The sequence below is a fragment of the Bombina bombina genome, unplaced genomic scaffold (genome assembly GCF_027579735.1).
Source record: "Bombina bombina isolate aBomBom1 unplaced genomic scaffold, aBomBom1.pri scaffold_553, whole genome shotgun sequence".
NCBI classification, from domain to species: domain Eukaryota; kingdom Metazoa; phylum Chordata; class Amphibia; order Anura; family Bombinatoridae; genus Bombina; species Bombina bombina.
This window is the reverse complement of record NW_026511210.1, coordinates 77,438-101,374: the sequence shown is the minus strand read 5'-3', so window position 1 is coordinate 101,374 and position 23,937 is coordinate 77,438. Positions and strand designations below refer to the sequence as shown.

Sequence of the window (23,937 nt, the reverse complement as noted above, 5' to 3'; positions counted from 1 at the left end):
GAGCCTATCTAGGTATGGTTTTCAACAAAAGGACACCAAGAAAACAAAGCAAATTAGATAGTAGTAAATTTAAAAAAAAGTTGTTTAATTTTGTATGTTCTATCTGAATCCTGAAAAAAAAATTTTTTGGTTTCCGTCCCCTTTAAAGGACCAGTCAACACATTAGATTTGCATAATCAACAAATACAAGATAACAAGACAATGCAATAGCACTTAGTCTGTAGTAGATTTTTTTTTATAACAAATTTCAGTTATGTATATTTCCACTCCCCTTGTACCATGTGATAGCAATCAGCCAATCACAAATGCATATACGTATAATCTGAATTCTTGCACATGCTCAGTAGGATCTGGTGATTCAAAAACAGAATTTATGTTTACCTGATAAATTTCTTTCTCCTACGGTGTGTCCGGTCCACGGCTTCATCCTTACTTGTGGGATATTCTCATTCCCTACAGGAAGTGGCAAAGAGAGCACACAGCAAAGCTGTCCATATAGTCCCCCCTCTAGCTCCTCCCCCCAGTCATTCGACCGACGGTTAGGAGAAAAAGGAGAACCATAGGGTGCAGTGGTGACTGTAGTGTACAAGAAACAAAAATTTTAAACCTGACTAAAAGCCAGGGCGGGCCGTGGACCGGACACACCGTAGGAGAAAGAAATTATCAGGTAAACATAAATTCTGTTTTCTCCTACATTGGTGTGTCCGGTCCACGGCTTCATCCTTACTTGTGGGAACCAATACCAAAGCTTTAGGACACGGATGAAGGGAGGGAACAAGTCAGGTAACCTAAACAAAAGGCACCACTGCTTGTAAAACCTCTCCCCCAAAAATAGCCTCCGAAGAAGCATAAGTATCGAATTTGTAAAATTTGGCAAATCTATACAGAGAAGACCACGTCGCTGCCTTACAGATCTGTTCAACAGAAGCCTTATTCTTGAAAGCCCATGTGGAAGCCACAGCTCTAGTAGAGTGAGCTGTAATTCGTTCAGGAGGCTGCCGTCCGGCAGTCTCATAAGCCAATCGGATGATGCTTTTTAGCCAGAAGGAAAGAGAGGTAGCAGTAGCTTCCTGACCTCTCCTCTTACCAGAATAGACAAACAAGGATGATGTCTGTCTGAAATCCTTTGTTGCTTCTAAATAGAATTTTAAAGCATGAACCACATCCAGATTATGTAACAAACGTTCCTTCTTCGAAATTGGATTCGAACACAGAGAAGGAACAACTATTTCCTGGTTAATATTCCTATTGGAAACCACTTTTGGAAGAAAACCAGGCTTGGTACGTTATCTGTATGAAAAAACCAGATAGGGTGAATTACACTGCAAAGCAGACAATTCAGAAACTCAAGATAGTAACTTAATATCTATGGAATGTAAAGGTTCAAACGGAACCCCTTGAAGAACTGAAAGAACTAAGTTTAGACTCCATGGAGGAGTCACAGGTCTGTAGACAGACTTGATTCTGACGCCTGTACAAACGCTTGAACATCTGGCACGGCTGCCAGACGTTTGAGCAACAAAACAGACAGAGCAGATATCTGTCCCTTTAGAGAACTAGCTGACAGACCTTTCTCCAATCCCTCTTGGAGAAAGGAAAGTATACTTGGAATCTTAATTTTACTCCATGAGTAACCCTTGGATTCGCACCAACAGAGATATTTTTGCCATATCTTATGGTAAATTTTCCTGGTCACAGGCTTTCTGGCCTGAACCAGAGTATCTATAACAGATTCCGAAAACTCACGCTTAGATAGGATCAAGCGTTCAATCTCCAAGCAGTCAGTTGCAGAGAAACTAGGTTTGAATGTTCGAATGGACCTTGTACTAGAAGGTCCTGTCTCAAAAGGTAGCTTCCATGGTGGAACCGATGACATTCACCAGGTCTGCATACCAAGTCCTGCGTGGCCACGCAGGAACTATTAGAATCACCGAAGCCTTCTCCTGTTTGATCCTGGCTACTAGCCTGGGAAGGAGAGGAAACGGTGGAAAGACATAAACTAGATTGAACGACCAAGGCGCCACTAATGCATCCATCAATGTCGCCTTGGGATCCCTGGACCTGGACCCGTAGCGTGGAACCTTGGAGTTCTGACGAGACGCCATCAGATCCATATCTGGAATGCCCCATAGTTGAGTTAACTGGGCAAAGACCTCCGGGTGAAGTTCCCACTCCCCCGGATGGAAAGTCGGACGACTCAAATAATCCGCCTCCCAGTTGTCTACTCCTGGGATGTGAATTGCAGATAGATGGCAGGAGTGATCCTCCGCCCATCTTGGATACTTCTCTCATCGCCAGGGAACTCTTTGTTCCTCCCTGATGATTGATGTACGCCACAGTCGTCATGTTGTCCGACTGAAATCTTATAAATTTGGCCTTCGCTAGTTGAGGCCAAGCCAGGAGCGCATTGAATATCGCTCTCAGTTCCAAAATGTACATCGGGAGAAGAGATTCTTCCCGAGACCATAAACCCTGAGCTTTCAGGTAGTCCCAGACCGTGCCCCAGCCTAAGAGACTGGCGTCGGTCGTGACAATGATCCACTCTGGTCTGCGGAAACTCATTCCCTGAGACAACCACCAGAGGAGCGATTCTCTGGTTTTCTGGACCATTTGTATCTGGGGAGACAAATCTGCATAATCCCCATTCCACTGCCTGAGCATGCACAATTGCAGTGGTCTTAGATGAATTCTGGCAAACGGGACTATGTCCATTGCCGCAACCATTAGACCGATTACCTCCATGCACTGAGCCACAGACGGCTGAGGAATGGCGTGAAGAACTCGACAAGCATTTGAAAGTTTTGACTTCCTGACCTCCGTCAGAAAGATTTTCATTTCTACCGAGTCTATTATTGTTCCCAGGAAAGGAACCCTTGTGACTGGGGACAGAGAACTTTTTTCTACGTTCACCTTCCACCCGTGAGACCTTAGGAAGGCAAGAGCAATATCTGTATGAGCCTTGGCTCTGGGAAAAGACGACGCCTGTATTAAGATGTCGTCCAGGTAAGGTGCTACTGCAATGCCCCGCGGTCTTAGTACCGCTAGAAGGGACCCTAGCACCTTTGTGAAAATTCTGGGAGCGGTGGCTAACCCAAAAGGAAGAGCCACGAACTGGTAATGCTTGTCCAGAAAGGCGAACCTTAAGAACTGATGGTGATTTTTGTGGATAGGAATATGCAGGTATGCATCCTTTAGGTCCACGGCAGTCGTGTATTGATCCTCCTGGATCATTGGTAAAATTGTTCGAATTGTTTCCATTTTGAATGATGGAACTTTGAGGAATTTGTTTAGGATCTTTAAATCCAGAATTGGCCTGGCTGTTCCCTCCTTTTTGGGAACTACAAACAGGTTTGAGTAAAAAGTAAGAATGCCTGTTTCCTTATCTGTCTAAAGATAAGTGAGACATGAGGAACCTTCCCCTTGGGGAAAGGTCTTTGAACTCTAGAAGGTACCCCTGAGAGACAATTTCTAGTGCCAAGGGGTCCGGAACATCTCTTGCCCAAGCCTGAGCAAAGAGAGAAAGCCTGCCCCCTACTAGATCCGGTCCCGGATCGGGGCTACCCTTTCATGCTGTCTTGGTAGCAGCAGGCTTCTTGGCCTGTTTACCCTTGTTCCAGCCCTGCAAAGGTTTCCATGTTGGCTTGGGCTGGTAAGCGTTACCCTCTTGCTTAGTAGCTGTAGAGGTTGAAGCAGGTCCGTTCCTGAAGTTGCGAAAGGAACGAAAATTGGTCTTGTTTTTAGCCTTGAAGGCTCTACCTTGTGGAAGGGCATGGCCCTTTCCCAGTGATATCTGAAATAATCTCTTTCAACTCTGGCCCGAATAGGGTCTTACCCTTGAAAGGAATATTAAGCAATTTTGTTTTGGACGACCCTCTACCTTGGGGACCGTCTGCCAAGCGTCCCTTCTAGGGTCAACAATTGGGAACATTTTCTAAAATATAGGAGGGGGAACAAAAGGTACACCTGGCTTCTCCCACTCCTTAGACACGATATCCGCCATCTTAGGTATCGGAAACACATCAGTGTGTACTGGGACCTCTAGGAATTTGTCCATTTTACACAATTTTTCTGGGATCACCAAAGGATCACAATCATCAAGTGCAACTAGGACCTCCTTAAGTAGGGCGCGGAGGTGTTCTAGCTTAAATTTAAATGTTATGGTATCAGGCTCTGCCTGCTGAGAAACTTTTCCTGTCAGAAATTTCTCCCTCAAACAGGCCCTCCCTCACCGCCAAGTCAGATTGATGTGAGGGCACTACAGATAAATTATCCTCTGCGTCTGCTTGCTCATTGTCTGTGTTTAAAACTGAGCAATCACGCTTCCTAGGAAAAGCTGGCAGTTTAGATAAAAATGCTGAAAGAGAATTATCCATTAATGTCGCTAACTGTTGCATAGTAATCACAATTGGTGCGCTAGATGTACTGGGCATCGCCTGCGCGGGCATAGCTGGTGTTGACACAGAAGGAGAGGAAAGCAAGCTATCTTCACTACCTTCAGCTAAAGAATCATCTTGGGCTATATTTTTAAGTGTGATTGTACTGTCCTTAAGCTGTTTGGACGCTATGGCACACTTCACACATAAATTTAATGGGGGAACCACCTTGGCCTTTGGACATACAGAACATAGGTTATCTGAAGGGTCAGACATGTTTGACAGACTTAAACAGAACTACAATGCAATAAAAATAATTTTTGACAAAAACGTTACTGTCTCTTTAAATAATAAAAGTGCACACTTTATTATTGAAACATCAAAAAACCATGAAATAAACATCCGATTTTTATGAAATTTTCACCACAGAGTCTGAATGCTTTGAAAAGATTGCACACAAATTTTCAGACCAATTAACCCCTTAATGCCCAAACCGGAGCTAATAACAGTTATTAACAGGTTAAAACACTACAGTACTAGCCACAGCTTCCACTGTAGCCCATTACCTTCCTAGGGATTATTTTAGTAGGAAATAAGCCTCTCTGGAGTCTTTTCTGAACCCACATGAAGCTGCATGGACTGCCTAAGCAAAAAACAACTGAACAATTGAGGCCTGAAAACGAGGCCTCCTCCCTCTTCCTTCCAGAGTGAAGGGGCCTTTCTGACTAGATTTAGGTGTCCAAATAAGTGCCAGGCCGAAATTAAACCCCACATACTCTCTACCACCCCCGTGGAGATGCTACTTGTTCAGAGCGGCAAAGAGAATGACTGGGGGGCGGAGCTAGAGGGGGGACTATATGGACAGCTTTGCTGTGTGCTCTCTTTGCCACTTCCTGTAGGGAATGCATTATGCCACAAGTAAGGATGAAGCCGTGGACCGGACACACCAATGTAGGAGAAAATTGTAAATATAAAAGACTGCACATTTTATTTAATAGAAGTAAATTGAAAAGTTGTTTAAAATTACATGCTCTATCTGAATCATGAAATTTTAATTTAACCTGAGTGTCCCTTTAAGTCTTTAGTAGTTTACCCGGTTATGTTTCTGATAAGGGTAAACCTTTGTGTGTCATGTATGGGGGGGAGTTGTGCTTGTAGAAGATGTAGGCGGTAGCTCCCCTTGTTTTAGGAGCCAGGTAAAGCCTTTGGTCTATAGGTACATGTACAACAGGGAATGAAAACCTAGAAGTTTTTTTTTTTTTTTTTTATTGAGGAAATATACATACATGAATAACAAGTACAAAAGAGGAAAACCAAAATATGACAGATGTTGGAGCATGTACAAGCACAATATATTGCTGAAGCAGTCCTCATTTTTGTCCCATATAACAAGTTTCTAGGTCACGCTTGGAGCTTTAATTAATATGTTTCCAAAAGAAAATGGGATTGTTTAAACTAGATACAAAACATTGTGAAATAAACAGAAACAGGGCTAGATCAGGTCCGAGCCGTCAAGAGCCATCTCATAAATATAAACAGTTTGCGTCCCGCACAAGTAATGTTAGTACATGGCAAGAGCTTGTTAGTAAGTAAAAATGGAGTGTACGTGGATATTCCTTTCCCTGACATATGTGTTTTTGGAAATACTAGCGGGCCAGTATCATTCAATGCACTGCCTAGGAGATGTGGGGCGTAACAATACTTTACATCCTCTAAGGGTAGTTAATCCAGGCGTTAACTCTTTTGCCCTCTCTATAACCCCGGCCGAAGGTCACAGAGTAAAGGCCAGCGACTTCCCATGAGGGTGGTAATGATAGTTTGGGATTAATACTCCCAGAGACCATGGACTGTATAAGGCATGGGGTTGTGTATACGCTATTATGAAGCAGGGCATTCCTTTACATTATATAGGCAACTACAATCCAAACAAGTGCCGTGCATTAGATTGCCGGTTATAAGGCGCAAAGTATGAATAAGTGTCAACAGTCACTTCACCGTCAGTCACACAAATATCAGTCTTGTGCTCCTAGATATTATATTAGTGCCCGAAAAGTTAACATCTGCTATAAATTAGGTCTTTACTTGCAGGGTATACTATGGGAATAGGCTTTTTGCTGGACTACCAATGATATGTTGGCAACCACCGTTTTGCTAAAAATACATACAACGTAAAAACATTTTGGGGAGCTTATAATATACTTATATAAACATAACACAAGATTCCAAAACAACAAGGAATTTCTTAGGAACATTAACGTGAGTTCCAATGAACAGGGAGAGACAGACACTTATTATAGCTCTTTTTGCTTTTTGTCAGCCCCCTGAGTCTACTTGCAATCTGGGCAGGGTCCCTTTGTGAATACTCAGTTTGCATGGCCATAGAATAATGCAGTCTTTCCCATACATGGCCTTGTTCTTTAGGTGCAAGGAGGGACATGATTTCTCATATACAATCTCCCAGGTCTCAAGTTCAAAGGGATTCCCACAGGCTATTAGCTGGTGTATATTACCCACTGCATGACATTTCTGATTAGGCTTGGTGTCCCAGTTTCACCAAATGCCAGCAGCGCTTTTACAATGAAAGTTTTTGGCACCAGTATTACCTCTTTAATGTCAATGACAGAGTCTATCTGTATGTCTGAGCTTACTTACCGGCATCGGGAGGGATAAGAATGCTCCTGCCAGGCAGCCGAAGAGTATATGCTATTCTTGTAGCCGCGCCAGGGCCCTTCTGCGCAAGCTGCAAATTGATGCCATTCAGGGCTGCCTCCTTGCTGCTAGGATTATGCCTGTCGGCTTGTACTGTTGTGGGAAGGTCCCTCTTCTGCAGCTGTATCGGAAGATTTTCTGCAGGCTGAGGTTCACTCTCTGCCGTTATATCTCTCCAGTCACCATCTTTGTTTGGGTGTGCTATAGGGATCTGTGTTGATTCTTCCATGGGTATGTTTTTTATCGTTGGTAGGGTGCTCTGAGTACGGTCTAATGGGAGTGATCGATGATAGATTCTGAGGAGTAGATTCTCCAGTTTAGCAAAGCGCTGATCTAGCTCCTGCTCCAGGCTCATCTCCCATGCGGTCGCCATCTTGAAAGCAATCTTATGTGCGGCAACTTAAGGACCCGAACCCTTACAAGATTGTTGGCTGTAAATTATTTATTTTGCTTAGTGATGTTTTAAAAGGTCGGTAAGGCAGAGACCTGCTGCCAGCACTGATAACCCGGAGGAGACGGGGGGGGTCGCTACCTATTAATAGGCCACCGCCTTAGGTCTTAGTCTTCCGAACTGTGTCTCTTGGGTCATGGAAACAGCTGTCGAAGATGGAAATATAGCCACCGTTTGTTTGGCAACCATAAATCGTTGAGATATATGTGTATTTTAGCCGTTAGGCTCTCTAAAATCGGTGGATTGAAGAGGATTCTTCTAGAGCCTGCAGTAGATACGTCCTATCAAGTACGTGGTTTGAACACGCCCACCGAAAACCTAGAAGTTTTATGTATTACATGCATCTAAGTTCTGCCACTTACCAGTTCAAGATTGATCTTGTTTTATTTCTAATGAAATTATACACAAGAAGCTTGGTTTCCAATCACAAATGGCAAAAGTTGTAACTTAAAAAGTCAGCAAAGGAATTTATGTAAAGAAAAAACATAATTTATGTAAGAACTTACCTGATAAATTCATTTCTTTCATATTAGCAAGAGTCCATGAGCTAGTGACGTATGGGATATACATTCCTACCAGGAGGGGCAAAGTTTCCCAAACCTTAAAATGCCTATAAATACACCCCTCACCACACCCACAATTCAGTTTAACGAATAGCCAAGAAGTGGGGTGATAAAAAAGTGCGAAAGCATATAAAATAAGGAATTGGAATGATTGTGCTTTATACAAAAAAATCATAACCACCACAAAAAGGGTGGGCCTCATGGACTCTTGCTAATATGAAAGAAATGAATTTATCAGGTAAGTTCTTACATAAATTATGTTTTCTTTCATGTAATTAGCAAGAGTCCATGAGCTAGTGACGTATGGGATAATGATTACCCAAGATGTGGATCTTTCCACACAAGAGTCACTAGAGAGGGAGGGATAAAATAAAGACAGCCAATTCCTGCTGAAAATAATCCACACCCAAAATAAAGTTTAATAAAAAACATAAGCAGAAGATTCAGACTGAAACCGCTGCCTGAAGTACTTTTCTACCAAAAACTGCTTCAGAAGAAGAAAATACATCAAAAATGGTAGAATTTAGTAAAAATATGCAAAGAGGACCAAGTTGCAGCTTTGCAAATGTGATCAACCGAAGCTTCATTCCTAAACGCCCAGGAAGTAGAAACTGACCTGGTAGAATGAGCTGTAATCCTCTGAGGCGGAGTTTTACCCGACTCAACATAGGCAAGATGAATTAAAGATTTCAACCAAGATGCCAAAGAAATGGCAGAAGCTTTCTGGCCTTTTCTAGAACCGGAAAAGATAACAAATAGACTAGAAGTCTTTCGGAAAGACTTAGTAGCTTCAACATAATATTTCAAAGCTCTAACAACATCCAAAGAATGCAATGATTTCTCCTTAGAATTCTTAGGATTAGGACATAATGAAGGAACCACAATTTCTCTACTAATGTTGTTGGAATTCACAACTTTAGGTAAAAATTCAAAAGAAGTTCGCAACACCGCCTTATCCTGATGAAAAATCAGAAAAGGAGACTCACAAGAAAGAGCAGATAATTCAGAAACTCTTCTGGCAGAAGAGATGGCCAAAAGGAACAAAACTTTCCAAGAAAGTAATTTAATGACCAATGAATGCATAGGTTCAAAGGGAGGAGCTTGAAGAGCTCCCAGAACCAAATTCAAACTCCAAGGAGGAGAAATTGACTTAATGACAGGTTTTATACGAACCAAAGCTTGTACAAAACAATAAATATCAGGAAGAATAGCAATCTTTCTGTGAAAAAGAACAGAAAGAGCAGAGATTTGTCCTTTCAAGGAACTTGCAGACAAACCCTTATCTAAACCATCCTGAAGAAACTGTAAAATTCTCGGTATTCTAAAAGGATGCCAAGAAAAATGATGAGAAAGACACCAAAAAAATATAAGTCTTCCAGACTCTATAATATATCTCTCTAGATACAGATTTACGAGCCTGTAACACAGTATTAATCACAGAGTCAGAGAAACCTCTTTGACCAAGAATCAAGCGTTCAATCGCCATACCTTTAAATTTAAGGATTTCAGATCCTGATGGAAAAAAGGACCTTGTGACAGAAGGTCTGGTCTAACGGAAGAGTCCACGGTTGGCAAGAGGCCATCCGGACAAGATCCGCATACCAAACCTGTAAGGCCATGCCGGAGCTACCAGCAGAACAAACGAGCATTCCTTCAGAATCTTGGAGATTACTCTTGGAAGAAGAACTAGAGGCGGAAAGATATAGGCAGGATGATACTTCCAAGGAAGTGATAATGCATCCACTGCCTCCGCCTAAGGATCCCGGGATCTGGACAGATATCTGGGAAGTTTCTTGTTTAGATGAGACGCCATCAGATCTATTTCTGGAAGTTCCCACATTTGAACAACCTGAAGAAATACCTCTGGGTGAAGAGACCATTCGCCCGGATGCAACGTTTGGCGACTGAGATAATCCGCTTCCCAATTGTCTACACCTGGGATATGAACCGCAGAGATTAGACAGGAGCTGGAGTCCGCCCAAACCAAAAAATTCGAGATACTTCTTTCATAGCCAGAGGACTGTGAGTCGCTCCTTGATGATTGATGTATGCCACAGTTGTGACATTGTCTGTCTGAAAACAAATGAACGATTCTCTCTACAGAAGAGGCCAAAACTGAAGAGCTCTGAAAATTGCACGGAGTTCCAAAATATTTATCGGTAATCTCACCTCCTGAGATTCCCAAACTCCTTGTGCCGACAGAGATCCCCACACAGCTCCCCAACCTGTGAGACTTGTATCTGTTGAAATTACAGTCCAGGTCGGAAGCACAAAAGAAGCCCCCTGAATTAAACGATGGTGATCTGTCCACCACGTTAGAGAGTGTCGAACAATCGGTTTTAAAGATATAAATTGAGATATCTTTGTGTAATCCTTGCACCATTGATTCAGCATACAGAGCTGAAGAGGTCGCATGTGAAAAACGAGCAAAGGGGATTGCGTTCAATGCAGCAGTCATAAGACCTAGAATTTCCATGCATAAGGTTACCGAAGGGAATGATTGTGACTGAAGGTTTCGACAAGCTGAAAACAATTTTAGACGTCTCTTGTCTGTTAAAGACAGAGTCATGGACACTGAATCTATCTGGAAACCCAGAAAGGTTACCCTTGACTGAGGAATCAATGAATTTTTTGGTAAATTGATCCTCCAACCATGATCTTGAAGAAACAACACAAGTCGAATCGCATGAGATTCTTCGAATGAGAAGACTGAGCAAATACCAAGATAATCGTCCAAATAAGGAAATACCAAAACCCTGTTCTCTGAATACAGAAAGAAGGGCACCGAGAATCTTTGAAAAAAATTCTTGGAACTGAGGCTAGGCCAAACGGTAGAGCCACAAAACTGGTAATGCTTGTCTAAAAAGAGAATCTCAAACACTAAAAGTGATCTGAATGAATCGGAATATGCAGATACACATCCTGCAAATCTATTGTAGACATAAAATGCCCTTGCTAAACAAAAGGCAGAATAGTCCTACAGTAACCATCTTGAATGTTGGTATACATAACGATTCAATATTGATAGATCCGGAACTGGTCTGAAGGAATTGACCTTCTTTGGTACAATGAAGAGATAAAATAAAACCCTAGCCCCTGTTCCAGAACTGGAACTGGCATAATTACTCCAGCCAACTCTAGATCTGAAACACATTTCAGAAATGCTGAGCCTTGCTGTGTTAACTGGGACACGGGAAAGAAAAAAATCTCTTAGCAGGAGGCCTTAACTGAAGCCAATTCTGTACCTTTCTGAAACCAGAGATTGAGAACGGAATTGATCCAAACTCCTTTGAAGAAAACGTAATCTGCCCCATACCAGCTGAACTGGAAAAAGGGCCGCACCTTCATGGGTACTTAGGAGCTGACTATAGGTTTCTATAAGGCTTGGATATATTCCAAACTGGAAATAGTTTCCAAACTGATACCGCTCCTGAGGATGAAGGATCAGGCTTTTGTTCCTTATTATGAGAAAAAGAACGAAAAAATGATTATTACCCTGGAAAGAAAGGGAAAAACAAAGTTAACTTAGAAGACATATCAGCATTCCAAGTTAAATCCATAAAGCTTTTCTAGCTAAAATAGCTAGAGACATATACCTGACATCAACTCAAATGATATCAAAAGATGGTATCACCAATAAAATTATTAGCATGTTATAGAATAAAAATAATGCTATAAAATTATGATCTGTTACTTGTTGCGCTAAAACTTCTAACCAAAAAGATGAAGCTGCAGCAACATCCGGTAAAAATATAGCAGGTCTAAGAAGATTACCTAAACATAAGTAAACTTTTCTTAGAAAGGATTCAATTTTCTTATCTAAAGGATCCTTAAATTTAGTACTATCTGCCGTAAGAATAGTAGTACATTTTAGCAGGAATAGAGACAGCCCCAAACCTTAGGGATTTTGTCCCAAAAAACTCTAATCTGTCAGATGGCACAGAATATAATTGCTTAAACGTTTAGAAGGAGTAAAAGAATTACCCAAATTATTCCATTCCCTGGAAATTACTTCAGAAAAAGCATCAGGGAGATTAAACACTTCTGGAATAAATACAGGAGATTTAAAAACCCTATTTAAACGTTTAGATTTAGTATCAAGAGGACCAGAATCCTCTATATCTAAAGCAATTAATACTTCTTTAAATAAAGAACGAATAAATTCCATCTTGAACAAATACAAAGATTTAACAGCATCAACCTCTGAGACAGAAACTTCTGAACCAGAAGAACCATTATCAGTATCAGAACGATGATGTTCATTTAAAAATTCATCTGAAAAAAAGAGAAGTTTTTAAAAGACTTTTATGTAAACTAGAAGGAGAAATAACAGACATAGCCTTCTAAATGGATTTAAAAAATAAAATCTCTTATGTTTATCAGGAACACTCTGAAAATTAAATGTTGACGGAACAGCAACAGGTAATATAACAGTACTAAAGGAAATTTTATCTGCATTAATAAGTTTGTCATGACATGCAATACAAACAACAGCTGGAGAAACAGATACCAAAAATTTATAGCAGATACACTTAGCTTGGTAGCTCCAGCCCCGGGCAGTGATTTTCCTGAAGTAACTTCTGACTCAGTTGCAACGTGGAACATCTTGCAATATGTAATAGAAAAAACAACATATAAAGCAAATTGATCAAAATCCTTAAATGACAGTTTCAGGAATGGGAAAAAAAATGCCAGTGAACAAGCTTCTAGCAACCAGAAGCAATAAATAATGAGACTTAAATAATGTGGAGACAAAAGAGACGCCCATATTTTTTTAGCGCCAAACAAGACGCCCACATTATTTGGCGCCGAAATGCTCTTGGCGCCAAAATGACGCCACATCCGGAACGCCGACATTTTTGGCGCAAAATAACGTAAAAAAAATGACGCAACTTCCGGCGACACGTATGACGCCGGAAACGGAAAAAAATGTTTGCGCCAAAAAAGTCCGCGCCAAGAATGACGCAATAAAATGAAGCATTTTCAGCCCCCGCGAGCCTAACAGCCCACAGGGAAAAAAGAGTCAAATTTTTGAAGGTAAGAAAAAAACATAATTTATGTAAGAACTTACCTGATAAATTCATTTCTTTCATATTAGCAAGAGTCCATGAGCTAGTGACGTATGGGATATACATTCCTACCAGGAGGGGCAAAGTTTCCCAAACCTCAAAATGCCTATAAATACACCCCTCACCACACCCACAATTCAGTTTAACGAATAGCCAAGAAGTGGGGTGATAAAAAAGTGCGAAAGCATATAAAATAAGGAATTGGAATAAATTGTGCTTTATACAAAATCATAACCACCACAAAAAAGGGTGGGCCTCATGGACTCTTGCTAATATGAAAGAAATGAATTTATCAGGTAAGTTCTTACATAAATTATGTTTTCTTTCATGTAATTAGCAAGAGTCCATGAGCTAGTGACGTATGGGATAATGACTACCCAAGATGTGGATCTTTCCACGCAAGAGTCACTAGAGAGGGAGGGATAAAATAAAGACAGCCAATTCCTGCTGAAAATAATCCACACCCAAAATAAAGTTTAACGAAAAACATAAGCAGAAGATTCAAACTGAAACCGCTGCCTGAAGTACTTTTCTACCAAAAACTGCTTCAGAAGAAGAAAATACATCAAAATGGTAGAATTTAGTAAAAGTATGCAAAGAGGACCAAGTTGCTGCTTTGCAAATCTGGTCAACCGAAGCTTCATTCCTAAACGCCCAGGAAGTAGAAACTGACCTAGTAGAATGAGCTGTAATTCTCTGAGGCGGGGTTTTACCCGACTCAACATAGGCAAGATGAATTAAAGATTTCAACCAAGATGCCAAAGAAATGGCAGAAGCTTTCTGGCCTTTTCTAGAACCGGAAAAGATAACAAATAGACTAGAAGTCTTACGGAAAGATTTCGTAGCTTCAACATAATATTTCAAAGCTCTAACAACATCCAAAGAATGCAACGATTTCTCCTTAGAATTCTTAGGATTAGGACATAATGAAGGAACCACAATTTCTCTACTAATGTTGTTGGAATTCACAACTTTAGGTAAAAATTCAAAAGAAGTTCGCAACACCGCCTTATCCTGGTGAAAAATCAGAAAAGGAGACTCACAAGAAAGAGCAGATAATTCAGAAACTCTTCTAGCAGAAGAGATGGCCAAAAGGAACAAAACTTTCCAAGAAAGCAATTTAATGTCCAATGAATGCATAGGTTCAAACGGAGGAGCTTGAAGAGCTCCCAGAACCAGATTCAAACTCCAAGGAGGAGAGATTGACTTAATGACAGGTTTTATACGAACCAAAGCTTGTACAAAACAATGAATATCAGGAAGAATAGCAATCTTTCTGTGAAAAAGAACAGAAAGAGCAGAGATTTGTCCTTTCAAAGAACTTGCGGACAAACCCTTATCTAAACCATCCTGAAGAAACTGTAAAATTCTCGGTATTCTAAAAGAATGCCAAGAAAAATGATGAGAAAGACACCAAGAAATATAAGTCTTCCAGACTCTATAATATATCTCTCGAGATACAGACTTACGAGCCTGTAACATAGTATTAATCACGGAGTCAGAGAAACCTCTTTGACCAAGAATCAAGCGTTCAATCTCCATACCTTTAAATTTAAGGATTTCAGATCCTGATGGAAAAAAGGACCTTGTGACAGAAGGTCTGGTCTTAACGGAAGAGTCCACGGTTGGCAAGAGGCCATCCGGACAAGATCCGCATACCAAAACCTGTGAGGCCATGCCGGAGCTACCAGCAGAACAAACGAGCATTCCTTCAGAATCTTGGATATTACTCTTGGAAGAAGAACTAGAGGCGGAAAGATATAGGCAGGATGATACTTCCAAGGAAGTGATAATGCATCCACTGCCTCCGCCTGAGGATCCCGGGATCTGGACAGATACCTGGGAAGTTTCTTGTTTAGATGGGACGCCATCAGATCTATTTCTGGAAGTTCCCACATTTGAACAATCTGAAGAAATACCTCTGGGTGAAGAGACCATTCGCCCGGATGTAACGTTTGGCGACTGAGATAATCCGCTTCCCAATTGTCTATACCTGGGATATGAACCGCAGAGATTAGACAGGAGCTGGAGTCCGCCCAAACCAAAATTCGAGATACTTCTTTCATAGCCAGAGGACTGTGAGTCCCTCCTTGATGATTGATGTATGCCACAGTTGTGACATTGTCCGTCTGAAAACAAATGAACGATTCTCTCTTCAGAAGAGGCCAAAACTGAAGAGCTCTGAAAATTGCACGGAGTTCCAAAATATTGATCGGTAATCTCACCTCCTGAGATTCCCAAACTCCTTGTGCTGTCAGAGATCCCCACACAGCTCCCCAACCTGAGAGACTTGCATCTGTTGAAATTACAGTCCAGGTCGGAAGCACAAAAGAAGCCCCCTGAATTAAACGATGGTGATCTGTCCACCATGTTAGAGAGTGTCGAACAATCGGTTTTAAAGATATTATTTGAGAAATCTTCGTGTAATCCTTGCACCATTGCTTCAGCATACAGAGCTGAAGAGGTCGCATGTGAAAACGAGCAAAGGGGATTGCGTCCGATGCAGCAGTCATAAGACCTAGAATTTCCATGCATAAGGCTACCGAAGGGAATGATTGTGACTGAAGGTTTCGACAAGCTGCAATCAATTTTAGACGTCTCTTGTCTGTTAAAGACAGAGTCATGGACACTGAATCCATCTGGAAACCCAGAAAGGTTACTCTTGTCTGAGGAATCAAAGAACTTTTTGGTAAATTGATCCTCCAACCATGATCTTGAAGAAACAACACAAGTCGATTCGTATGAGATTCTGCTAAATGTAAAGACTGAGCAAGTACCAAGATATCGTCCAAATAAGGAAATACCACAATACCCTGTTCTCTGATTACAGACAGAAGGGCACCGAGAACCTTTGTAAAAATTCTTGGAGCTGTAGCTAGGCCAAACGGCAGAGCCACAAACTGGTAATGCTTGTCCAGAAAAGAGAATCTCAGGAACTGATAATGATCTGGATGAATCGGAATATGCAGATATGCATCCTGTAAATCTATTGTGGACATATAATTCCCTTGCTGAACAAAAGGCAATATAGTCCTTACAGTTACCATCTTGAACGTTGGTATCCTTACATAACGATTCAATATTTTTAGATCCAGAACTGGTCTGAAGGAATTCTCCTTCTTTGGTACAATGAAGAGATTTGAATAAAACCCCATCCCCTGTTCCGGAACTGGAACTGGCATAATTACTCCAGACAACTCTAGATCTGAAACACATTTCAGAAATGCTTGAGCTTTTACTGGATTTACTGGGACACGGGAAAGAAAAAATCTCTTTGCAGGAGGTCTCATCTTGAAACCAATTCTGTACCCTTCTGAAACAATGCTCTGAATCCAAAGATTGTGAACAGAATTGATCCAAATTTCCTTGAAAAAACGTAACCTGCCCCCTACCAGCTGAGCTGGAACGAGGGCCGCACCTTCATGTGGACTTAGAAGCAGGCTTTGCCTTTCTAGCTGGCTTGGATTTATTCCAGACTGGAGATGGTTTCCAAACCGAAACTGCTCCTGAGGATGAAGGATCAGGCTTTTGTTCTTTGTTGAAACGAAAGGAACGAAAACGATTATTAGCCCTGTTTTTACCTTTAGATTTTTTATCCTGTGGTAAAAAAGTTCCTTTCCCACCAGTAACAGTTGAAATAATGGAATCCAACTGAGAACCAAATAATTTGTTACCCTGGAAAGAAATGGAAAGCAAAGTTGATTTAGAAGCCATATCAGCATTCCAAGTTTTAAGCCATAAAGCTCTTCTAGCTAAGATAGCTAGAGACATAAACCTGACATCAACTCTGATAATATCAAAAATAGCATCACAGATAAAATTATTAGCATGCTGAAGAAGAATAATAATATCATGAGAATCACGATGTGTTACTTGTTGCGCTAAAGTTTCCAACCAAAAAGTTGAAGCTGCAGCAACATCAGCCAAAGATATAGCAGGTCTAAGAAGATTACCTGAACACAGATAAGCTTTTCTTAGAAAGGATTCAATTTTCCTATCTAGAGGATCTTTAAACGAAGTACCATCTGACGTAGGAATAGTAGTACGTTTAGCAAGGGTAGAAATAGCCCCATCAACTTTAGGGATCTTGTCCCAAAATTCTAATCTGTCAGACGGCACAGGATATAAATGCTTAAAACGTTTAGAAGGAGTAAATGAATTACCCAATTTATCCCATTCCTTGGAAATTACTGCAGAAATAGCATTAGGAACAGGAAAAACTTCTGGAAAAACCACAGGAGCTTTAAATACCTTATCCAAACGTTTAGAATTAACATCAAGAGGACCAGAATCCTCTATTTCTAAAGCAATTAGTACTTCTTTAAGTAAAGAACGAATAAATTCCATTTTAAATAAATATGAAGATTTATCAGCATCAACCTCTGAGACAGAATCCTCTGAACCAGAGGAATCAGAATGATGATCTTCATTTAAAAATTCATCTGTAGGGAGAGAAGTTTTAAAAGATTTTTTACGTTTACTAGAAGGAGAAATAACAGACATAGCCTTCTTAATGGATTCTGAAACAAAATCTCTTATATTATCAGGAACATTCTGCACCTTAGATGTTGAAGGAACTGCAACAGGCAATGGTACTTTACTAAAGGAAATATTATCTGCTTTAACAAGTTTGTCATGACAATCAATACAAACAACAGCTGGAGGAATAGCTACCAAAAGTTTACAGCAGATGCACTTAGCTTTGGTAGATTCAGCACTTGACAGCGATTTTCCTGTAGTATCTTCTGACTCAGATGCAACGTGGGACATCTTGCAATATGTAAGAGAAAAAACAACATATATAAAGCAAAATTGATCAAATTCCTTAAAAGACAGTTTCAGGAATGGGAAAAAATGCCAAAGAACAAGCTTCTAGCAACCAGAAGCAATAAAAAATGAGACTAAAATAATGTGGAGACAAAAGTGACGCCCATATTTTTTCGCGCCAAATAAGACGCCCACATTATTTGGCGCCTAAATGCTTTTGGCGCCAAAAATGACGCCACATCCGGAACGCCGACATTTTTGGCGCAAAATAACGTCAAAAAAATGACGCAACTTCCGGCGACACGTATGACGCCGGAAACGGAAATAGAATTTTTGCGCCAAAAGAGTCCGCGCCAAGAATGACGCAATAAAATGAAGCATTTTCAGCCCCCGCGAGCCTAACAGCCCACAGGGAAGAGTCAAATTTTTTGAAGGTAAGAAAAAAATTATTAAATCAAATGCATTATCCCAAATATGAAACTGACTGTCTGAAAATAAGGAAAGTTGAACATTCTGAGTCAAGGCAAATAAATGTTTGAATACATATATTTAGAACTTTATAAACAAAGTGCCCAACCATAGCTTGGAGTGTCACAGAAAATAAGACTTACTTACCCCAGGACACTCATCTACATATAGCAGATAGCCAAACCAGTACTGAAACGAGAATCAGCAGAGGTAATGGTATATATAAGAGTATATCGTCGATCTGAAAAGGGAGGTAAGAGATGAATCTCTACGACCGATAACAGAGAACCTATGAAATAGACCCCGTAGAAGGAGATCACTGCATTCAAATAGGCAATACTCTCCTCACATCCCTCTGACATTCACTGCACGCTGAGAGGAAAACCGGGCTCCAACTTGCTGCGGAGCGCATATCAACGTAGAATCTAGCACAAACTTACTTCACCACCTCCATCGGAGGCAAAGTTTGTAAAACTGAATTGTGGGTGTGGTGAGGGGTGTATTTATAGGCATTTTGAGGTTTGGGAAACTTTGCCCCTCCTGGTAGGAATGTATATCCCATACGTCACTAGCTCATGGACTCTTGCTAATTACATGAAAGAAATGATTAATTCAAATGCATTATCCCAAATATGAAACTGACTGTCTGAAAAATAAGGAAAGTTGAACATTCTGAGTCAAGGCAAATAAATGTTTGAATACATATATTTAGAACTTTATAAACAAAGTGCCCAACCATAGCTTAGAGTGTCACAGAAAATAAGATTTACTTACCCCAGGACACTCATCTACATGTTTGTAGAAAGCCAAACCAGTACTGAAACGAGAATCAGCAGAGGTAATGGTATATATAAGAGTATATCGTCGATCTGAAAAGGGAGGTAAGAGATGAATCTCTACGACCGATAACAGAGAACCTATGAAATAGACCCCGTAGAAGGAGATCACTGTATTCAAATAGGCAATACTCTCCTCACATCCCTCTGACATTCACTGCACGCTGAGAGGAAAACCGGGCTCCAACTTGCTGCAGAGCGCATATCAACGTAGAATCTAGCACAAACTTACTTCACCACCTCCATCGGAGGCAAAGTTTGTAAAACTGAATTGTGGGTGTGGTGAGGGGTGTATTTATAGGCATTTTAAGGTTTGGGAAACTTTGCCCCTCCTGGTAGGAATGTATATCCCATACGTCACTAGCTCATGGACTCTTGCTAATTACATGAAAGAAATCCAAAAAGGTGAGACTACTGTACAGTTATTACGCTACTGTACTCTGTTATTGGTGGCGATCTTATTAATTTATAAATATAGACCCAATAAGAGAAAGGTCAATACACATCATAAAAGGTTTAACTTTAGAAGAGTTCATTACATACAAGACCATTTCTCTTTTGTTTAAATGATAAAAGGTGAAATCAGTGATTGACTCTTAAAAAGGGACAGTCTACTTGAAAACTTAAAAAAAAGATAAGAATCCCTTTATTACCCCCTTCCCAGTTATGCACAACAAACAGTTATATAAATACACTTTTTACCTCTGTGATTACCTTGTAAGCCTCTGCAGACTGCCCCCTTATCTTAGTTCTTTTGATAGACTTACATTTTAGCCAATCAGTGCCCTCATATAAAGTAACTCCACGGGGGTGAGCACAATGTTATTTATGTTGCACACATGAACTAGCGCAGTCTGTGAAAAACTGTCAGAACGCACCAAGAGGCAGCCTTCAAGGGCTTAAAAATAAGCATTTGAGCCTACCTAGCTTTCAACAAATACCAAGAGAACAAAGCAAATTTGATAAAAGTAAATTGGAAAGTTATTTAAAATTGCTTTCCCTATCAGAATCACGAAAGTTTAATTTTGACTTGAGTGTCCCTTTAACCTCCACAGCATAGAAATAATCTGAAAGTGGGTGTATTAATTTCAGTTCACTGTGGGTGAACTGAAATGTTTTATTCCTAAACTCTTAAAATGTGCTGCATTGATAAAGATGTGCAAATAAAAGTCAAAAGCAAATCATTCTGGAACAAATCCTTCACAGGATGTTCTCATATAGCGACAAATCTCCTGCACTGTACCTTCAGGTGGGACGAGCTGGATATCCGTCTTCAGCAGGACTGGGTCACCCCATGTTGATAACGCAGGTGATTTTGAATGCTTCTCTCCAAAAATCTGCCCTACAACAAACAAAAACGTACATAAGAATTAGAGAATTTTTTTTTTATAGATTATATAAATTGTGTATATATTTCTCAGCTGCCTGGGAGTGTAAGGCTTTTTCCTGTTATTGATATATAGTCCTTAGCACTTTTTTTTATATTTTTAATAAATTGTTATAATATATACCAGATTCAACCTCCATAAATGCTGTATATGTGTCATTTTTAGAGCGGACTAGATATTTTTCCCTAACCTTATAGCTGGTTATTTACTATTGCATATAGATATTCAAGATATTTTTTCTCTTAGAATGAAGTCAAGGCTTACTTTTTTGAGAGGCCTCTTGCCAAGGTGGAAAACACTTAGCATTGGTGAAGAGCTAACAAAGATAAATATCCCACTTTAGCAAAATTAGCAAATCCCTACTTATGCATCTCAGACACCTCAACACCATCTGAGCGCCTCTTCCCTGCTGCAGGCAATATCGCTGCAAACAGAGAGCCAGCCTAAGCCAGGAGCAGGTGGTCATGTTGACATTTTTGTATTTCAATGCAAAGATTCTGAAAGAATAAATAACAGAAAGTTAAACAGTGATAGTCTAATGCTTTCTACTTCTTTTCAAAACAGTTTGTGGTTTTGTTTTGATTGATTATAAAAATGTGTTCTGCTGTTTAAAAATTGGATAAACAGTTACGTTAATGTAAAGTTTTAGTCTGAAGTTTATATTTGTAAAACTCAGTATGTGGATTTTATTTAAAATATAGGAAACTATTATTGATTATTTTTTATCCGATTAATCGGAAAAATAATCGGCCGATTAATCGATTATTGAAATAATCGTTAGTTGCAGCCCTATATTGATCATATTCTTCATAGCGACAACAAAGTTACTGTTATGTATCTTTTAGACTAAATTAATTATACTTTGCAAAGCTTAGGTTATTTGTTAATAGCTCAGCTACCAAGGAAACTGAAAGAATGCTACATAAATATATATAATAAAAAACACTTATTTTCAATATATCATTTAAAACAGTAACAATTAGATAATATCCCGGATGTCTTAGACTTCTAGTTAATGCATACTACAGGATATTTCTCAATTGTGAAAGACATAGTAAGATTAACCCCTTCCCGCCGTTAGGACGTCTTGAATCCATAACCGCTTCATGAATGGGATAGTGGGCTGGAGAACATTCCTATCGTCATAGGCACTCACCTCTGACCCGATCCCATTACTGAAGTAACACAATCACATGAATGATCGCGTGATTTAAATTTTTACTTGTTTACATCGGAACTTTGCTTCAATGTAGACAAATAAGTCCCTGCAGTAAGGGGTTAATGTACTATAGTGATGACTGATCTCCTAAGCAGCCATCTAATCAATTATCTCTCCAACTCCATAAGATCAGGCTCATACCTCCTTTCTTTACTATGAACGTCCACATATCACGCCAGCCAAGAGAGGAAGCAATCTGGCTGCCCATGCTCTTGAGAAGGTTCTTAGCCGCATCTTTCAGATGGAAGGAGCCTTCATCCTAACAAGGAAGTCAGTAGAAGAGGTTTGCATTTAGTAGCAGTGGGAATAAGACACCTGGCTGGTTGCAGTTATTGTTTTTACTGGCAGCTCCTTACCTTGACTGTGAAGATCAGTATGCGCCCTCGTGCCACCATGTTAAGGAAAAGAACCATTGCTTCATCCTCATGCGGAGAATATGTGTCAAACACTCTCTTTGCCATAACATGGCCCTGCATAGTAACATAAAGAGGGGTCAGTCACTGTAATTGTAACAGTAATGCGACATCCCAGATATACCGGACCCAGAAACCACTACCTTCCATTCCTACTACGAGCTCAAATAAAATCTATTATAAGGGATTATATCAATGTATCCCAGAGTTTCTCTAACAATATATACATAGAATTGCAGTCGCTAGTTCTAAAATTACATCGTCTAGCACGTCTAGTTGAAAACATTCTGAATCAGATAAACTTCTGTTTAATTGCTACAATTAAATGATGTTGCAATAATCCATGTGAAGAGAAAAATAACTGCAAGAGACTGCATTATGCAATTGAAATATATAAATACCTACACTATAATAAACACACATTTCTAGGTTTCGCCTTAAAGGGACATGAAACTCAATTTTTTTACTTTCATGTTTCAGATAGAAGTAAATTGGAGTTGTTTCAAATGTTATGCTCTATCTAAACCATGAAAGAAAAACTTTAAGTTTCATGTACCTTTAAGGCCATCCCCAGTAAATCAGGGTTCAGTACTTACAAGGCTGAAGAGTTGATGTGAAGAGAAATTTAAAATGTAGTATTTATGATGCTATAAAAACGTGGAAACCATACCGTTGCTTGGTTCAGCACTATCACATGGATTCCCCGACCTTGTTCTCTTGCTTCATCTTCAAGCACCTACAATGTGAAATAATAAATACCTTTTTTTTTAAATTTATTTTTTATCAGTTATTTGTAGAGCGCCAAAAGATTCTGTAGGACTATAAACATTGGCATGGTATGCAGGTAACATTTATAGGGATCAAATGGGTAGAGGGCCCTGACATGAGTTGCACTGTTTTAGTCCGCTCTTATGAAGGTGATCTACCAACAGCTGGGCTCTTAGGCTTACATGCTAAGGGGGTTCAAGGGGATAACAAAGGAGGAGAGTAACTGGGTTTAGCTAGTGTAGATTGTATGCATCCCTGAACAGTAGAGTCTTAGGGAGTGCTTGAAACTTTAAAAACTAGGGGAGAGTTTTGTGGAGTGAGGCAGAGAGTGCCACAAGATAGGGGCCAGTCTGGAGAAGTCCTGTAGACAGAAATGTGAGAAAGTAACGAGAAGAGGAGGTCGTGAGCAGAGCGAAGGAGATGGGACGGAGAGTATCTGGAAAAAAGGTCTGAGATATAGGAGGGAGTAATGCAGTGAGGGCCTTGTATGTCGGAGAATTTTGTGGAGGCCTGAGGAAGCCAGTGAAGGAACTGACAGAGAGATGCAGCAGATTAAGAGCGACGTGTGAGAAAGACGAGCCTGGCAGAGGCATTCATTATGGATTGTAAAGGAGCTAGACAGTAGTCCAGGTGAGAAAGGATGAGAGAGTGGATTAAATTCTTGGTTGTGTCATGCGTAAGGAAATGTCAAATTTTAGAGATGTTTTTAAGGGGGAAGCAGCAGGAATTGGCAAAAGACTGAATGTGAGGAGTGAAATAAAGATCCGAGTCAAGTGTGACCCCAAGACATCGGGCATAGGGGTAATGATGCAGTTATCGACAGTTATAGAGAAATGGGGGAGTGGAGATTTTGGAAGGGGGGAAAATAAGGAGCTCAGTTTTGGAGAGATGTAGCTTAAGGTAGTGAGAGTAA

The 23,937-nt window shown here is 40.2% G+C and overlaps 1 protein-coding gene across 1 annotated transcript in view; it reads right to left on the bottom strand.

Moving 5' to 3' along the window:
* LOC128643650 (protein O-linked-mannose beta-1,2-N-acetylglucosaminyltransferase 1-like) overlaps positions 1–23,937 on the bottom strand; it is a 68,563-nt gene that overhangs the window by 26,213 nt on the left and 18,413 nt on the right. The window contains exons 5-8 of the mRNA XM_053696476.1: positions 22,927–22,992; positions 22,200–22,313; positions 21,985–22,102; positions 20,480–20,578 (exon numbers count right to left, since the gene is read on the bottom strand). Of these exons, the coding sequence (XP_053552451.1) occupies positions 20,480–20,578; positions 21,985–22,102; positions 22,200–22,313; positions 22,927–22,992 (397 nt within the window). The remainder of the gene's footprint in view (positions 1–20,479; positions 20,579–21,984; positions 22,103–22,199; positions 22,314–22,926; positions 22,993–23,937) is intronic.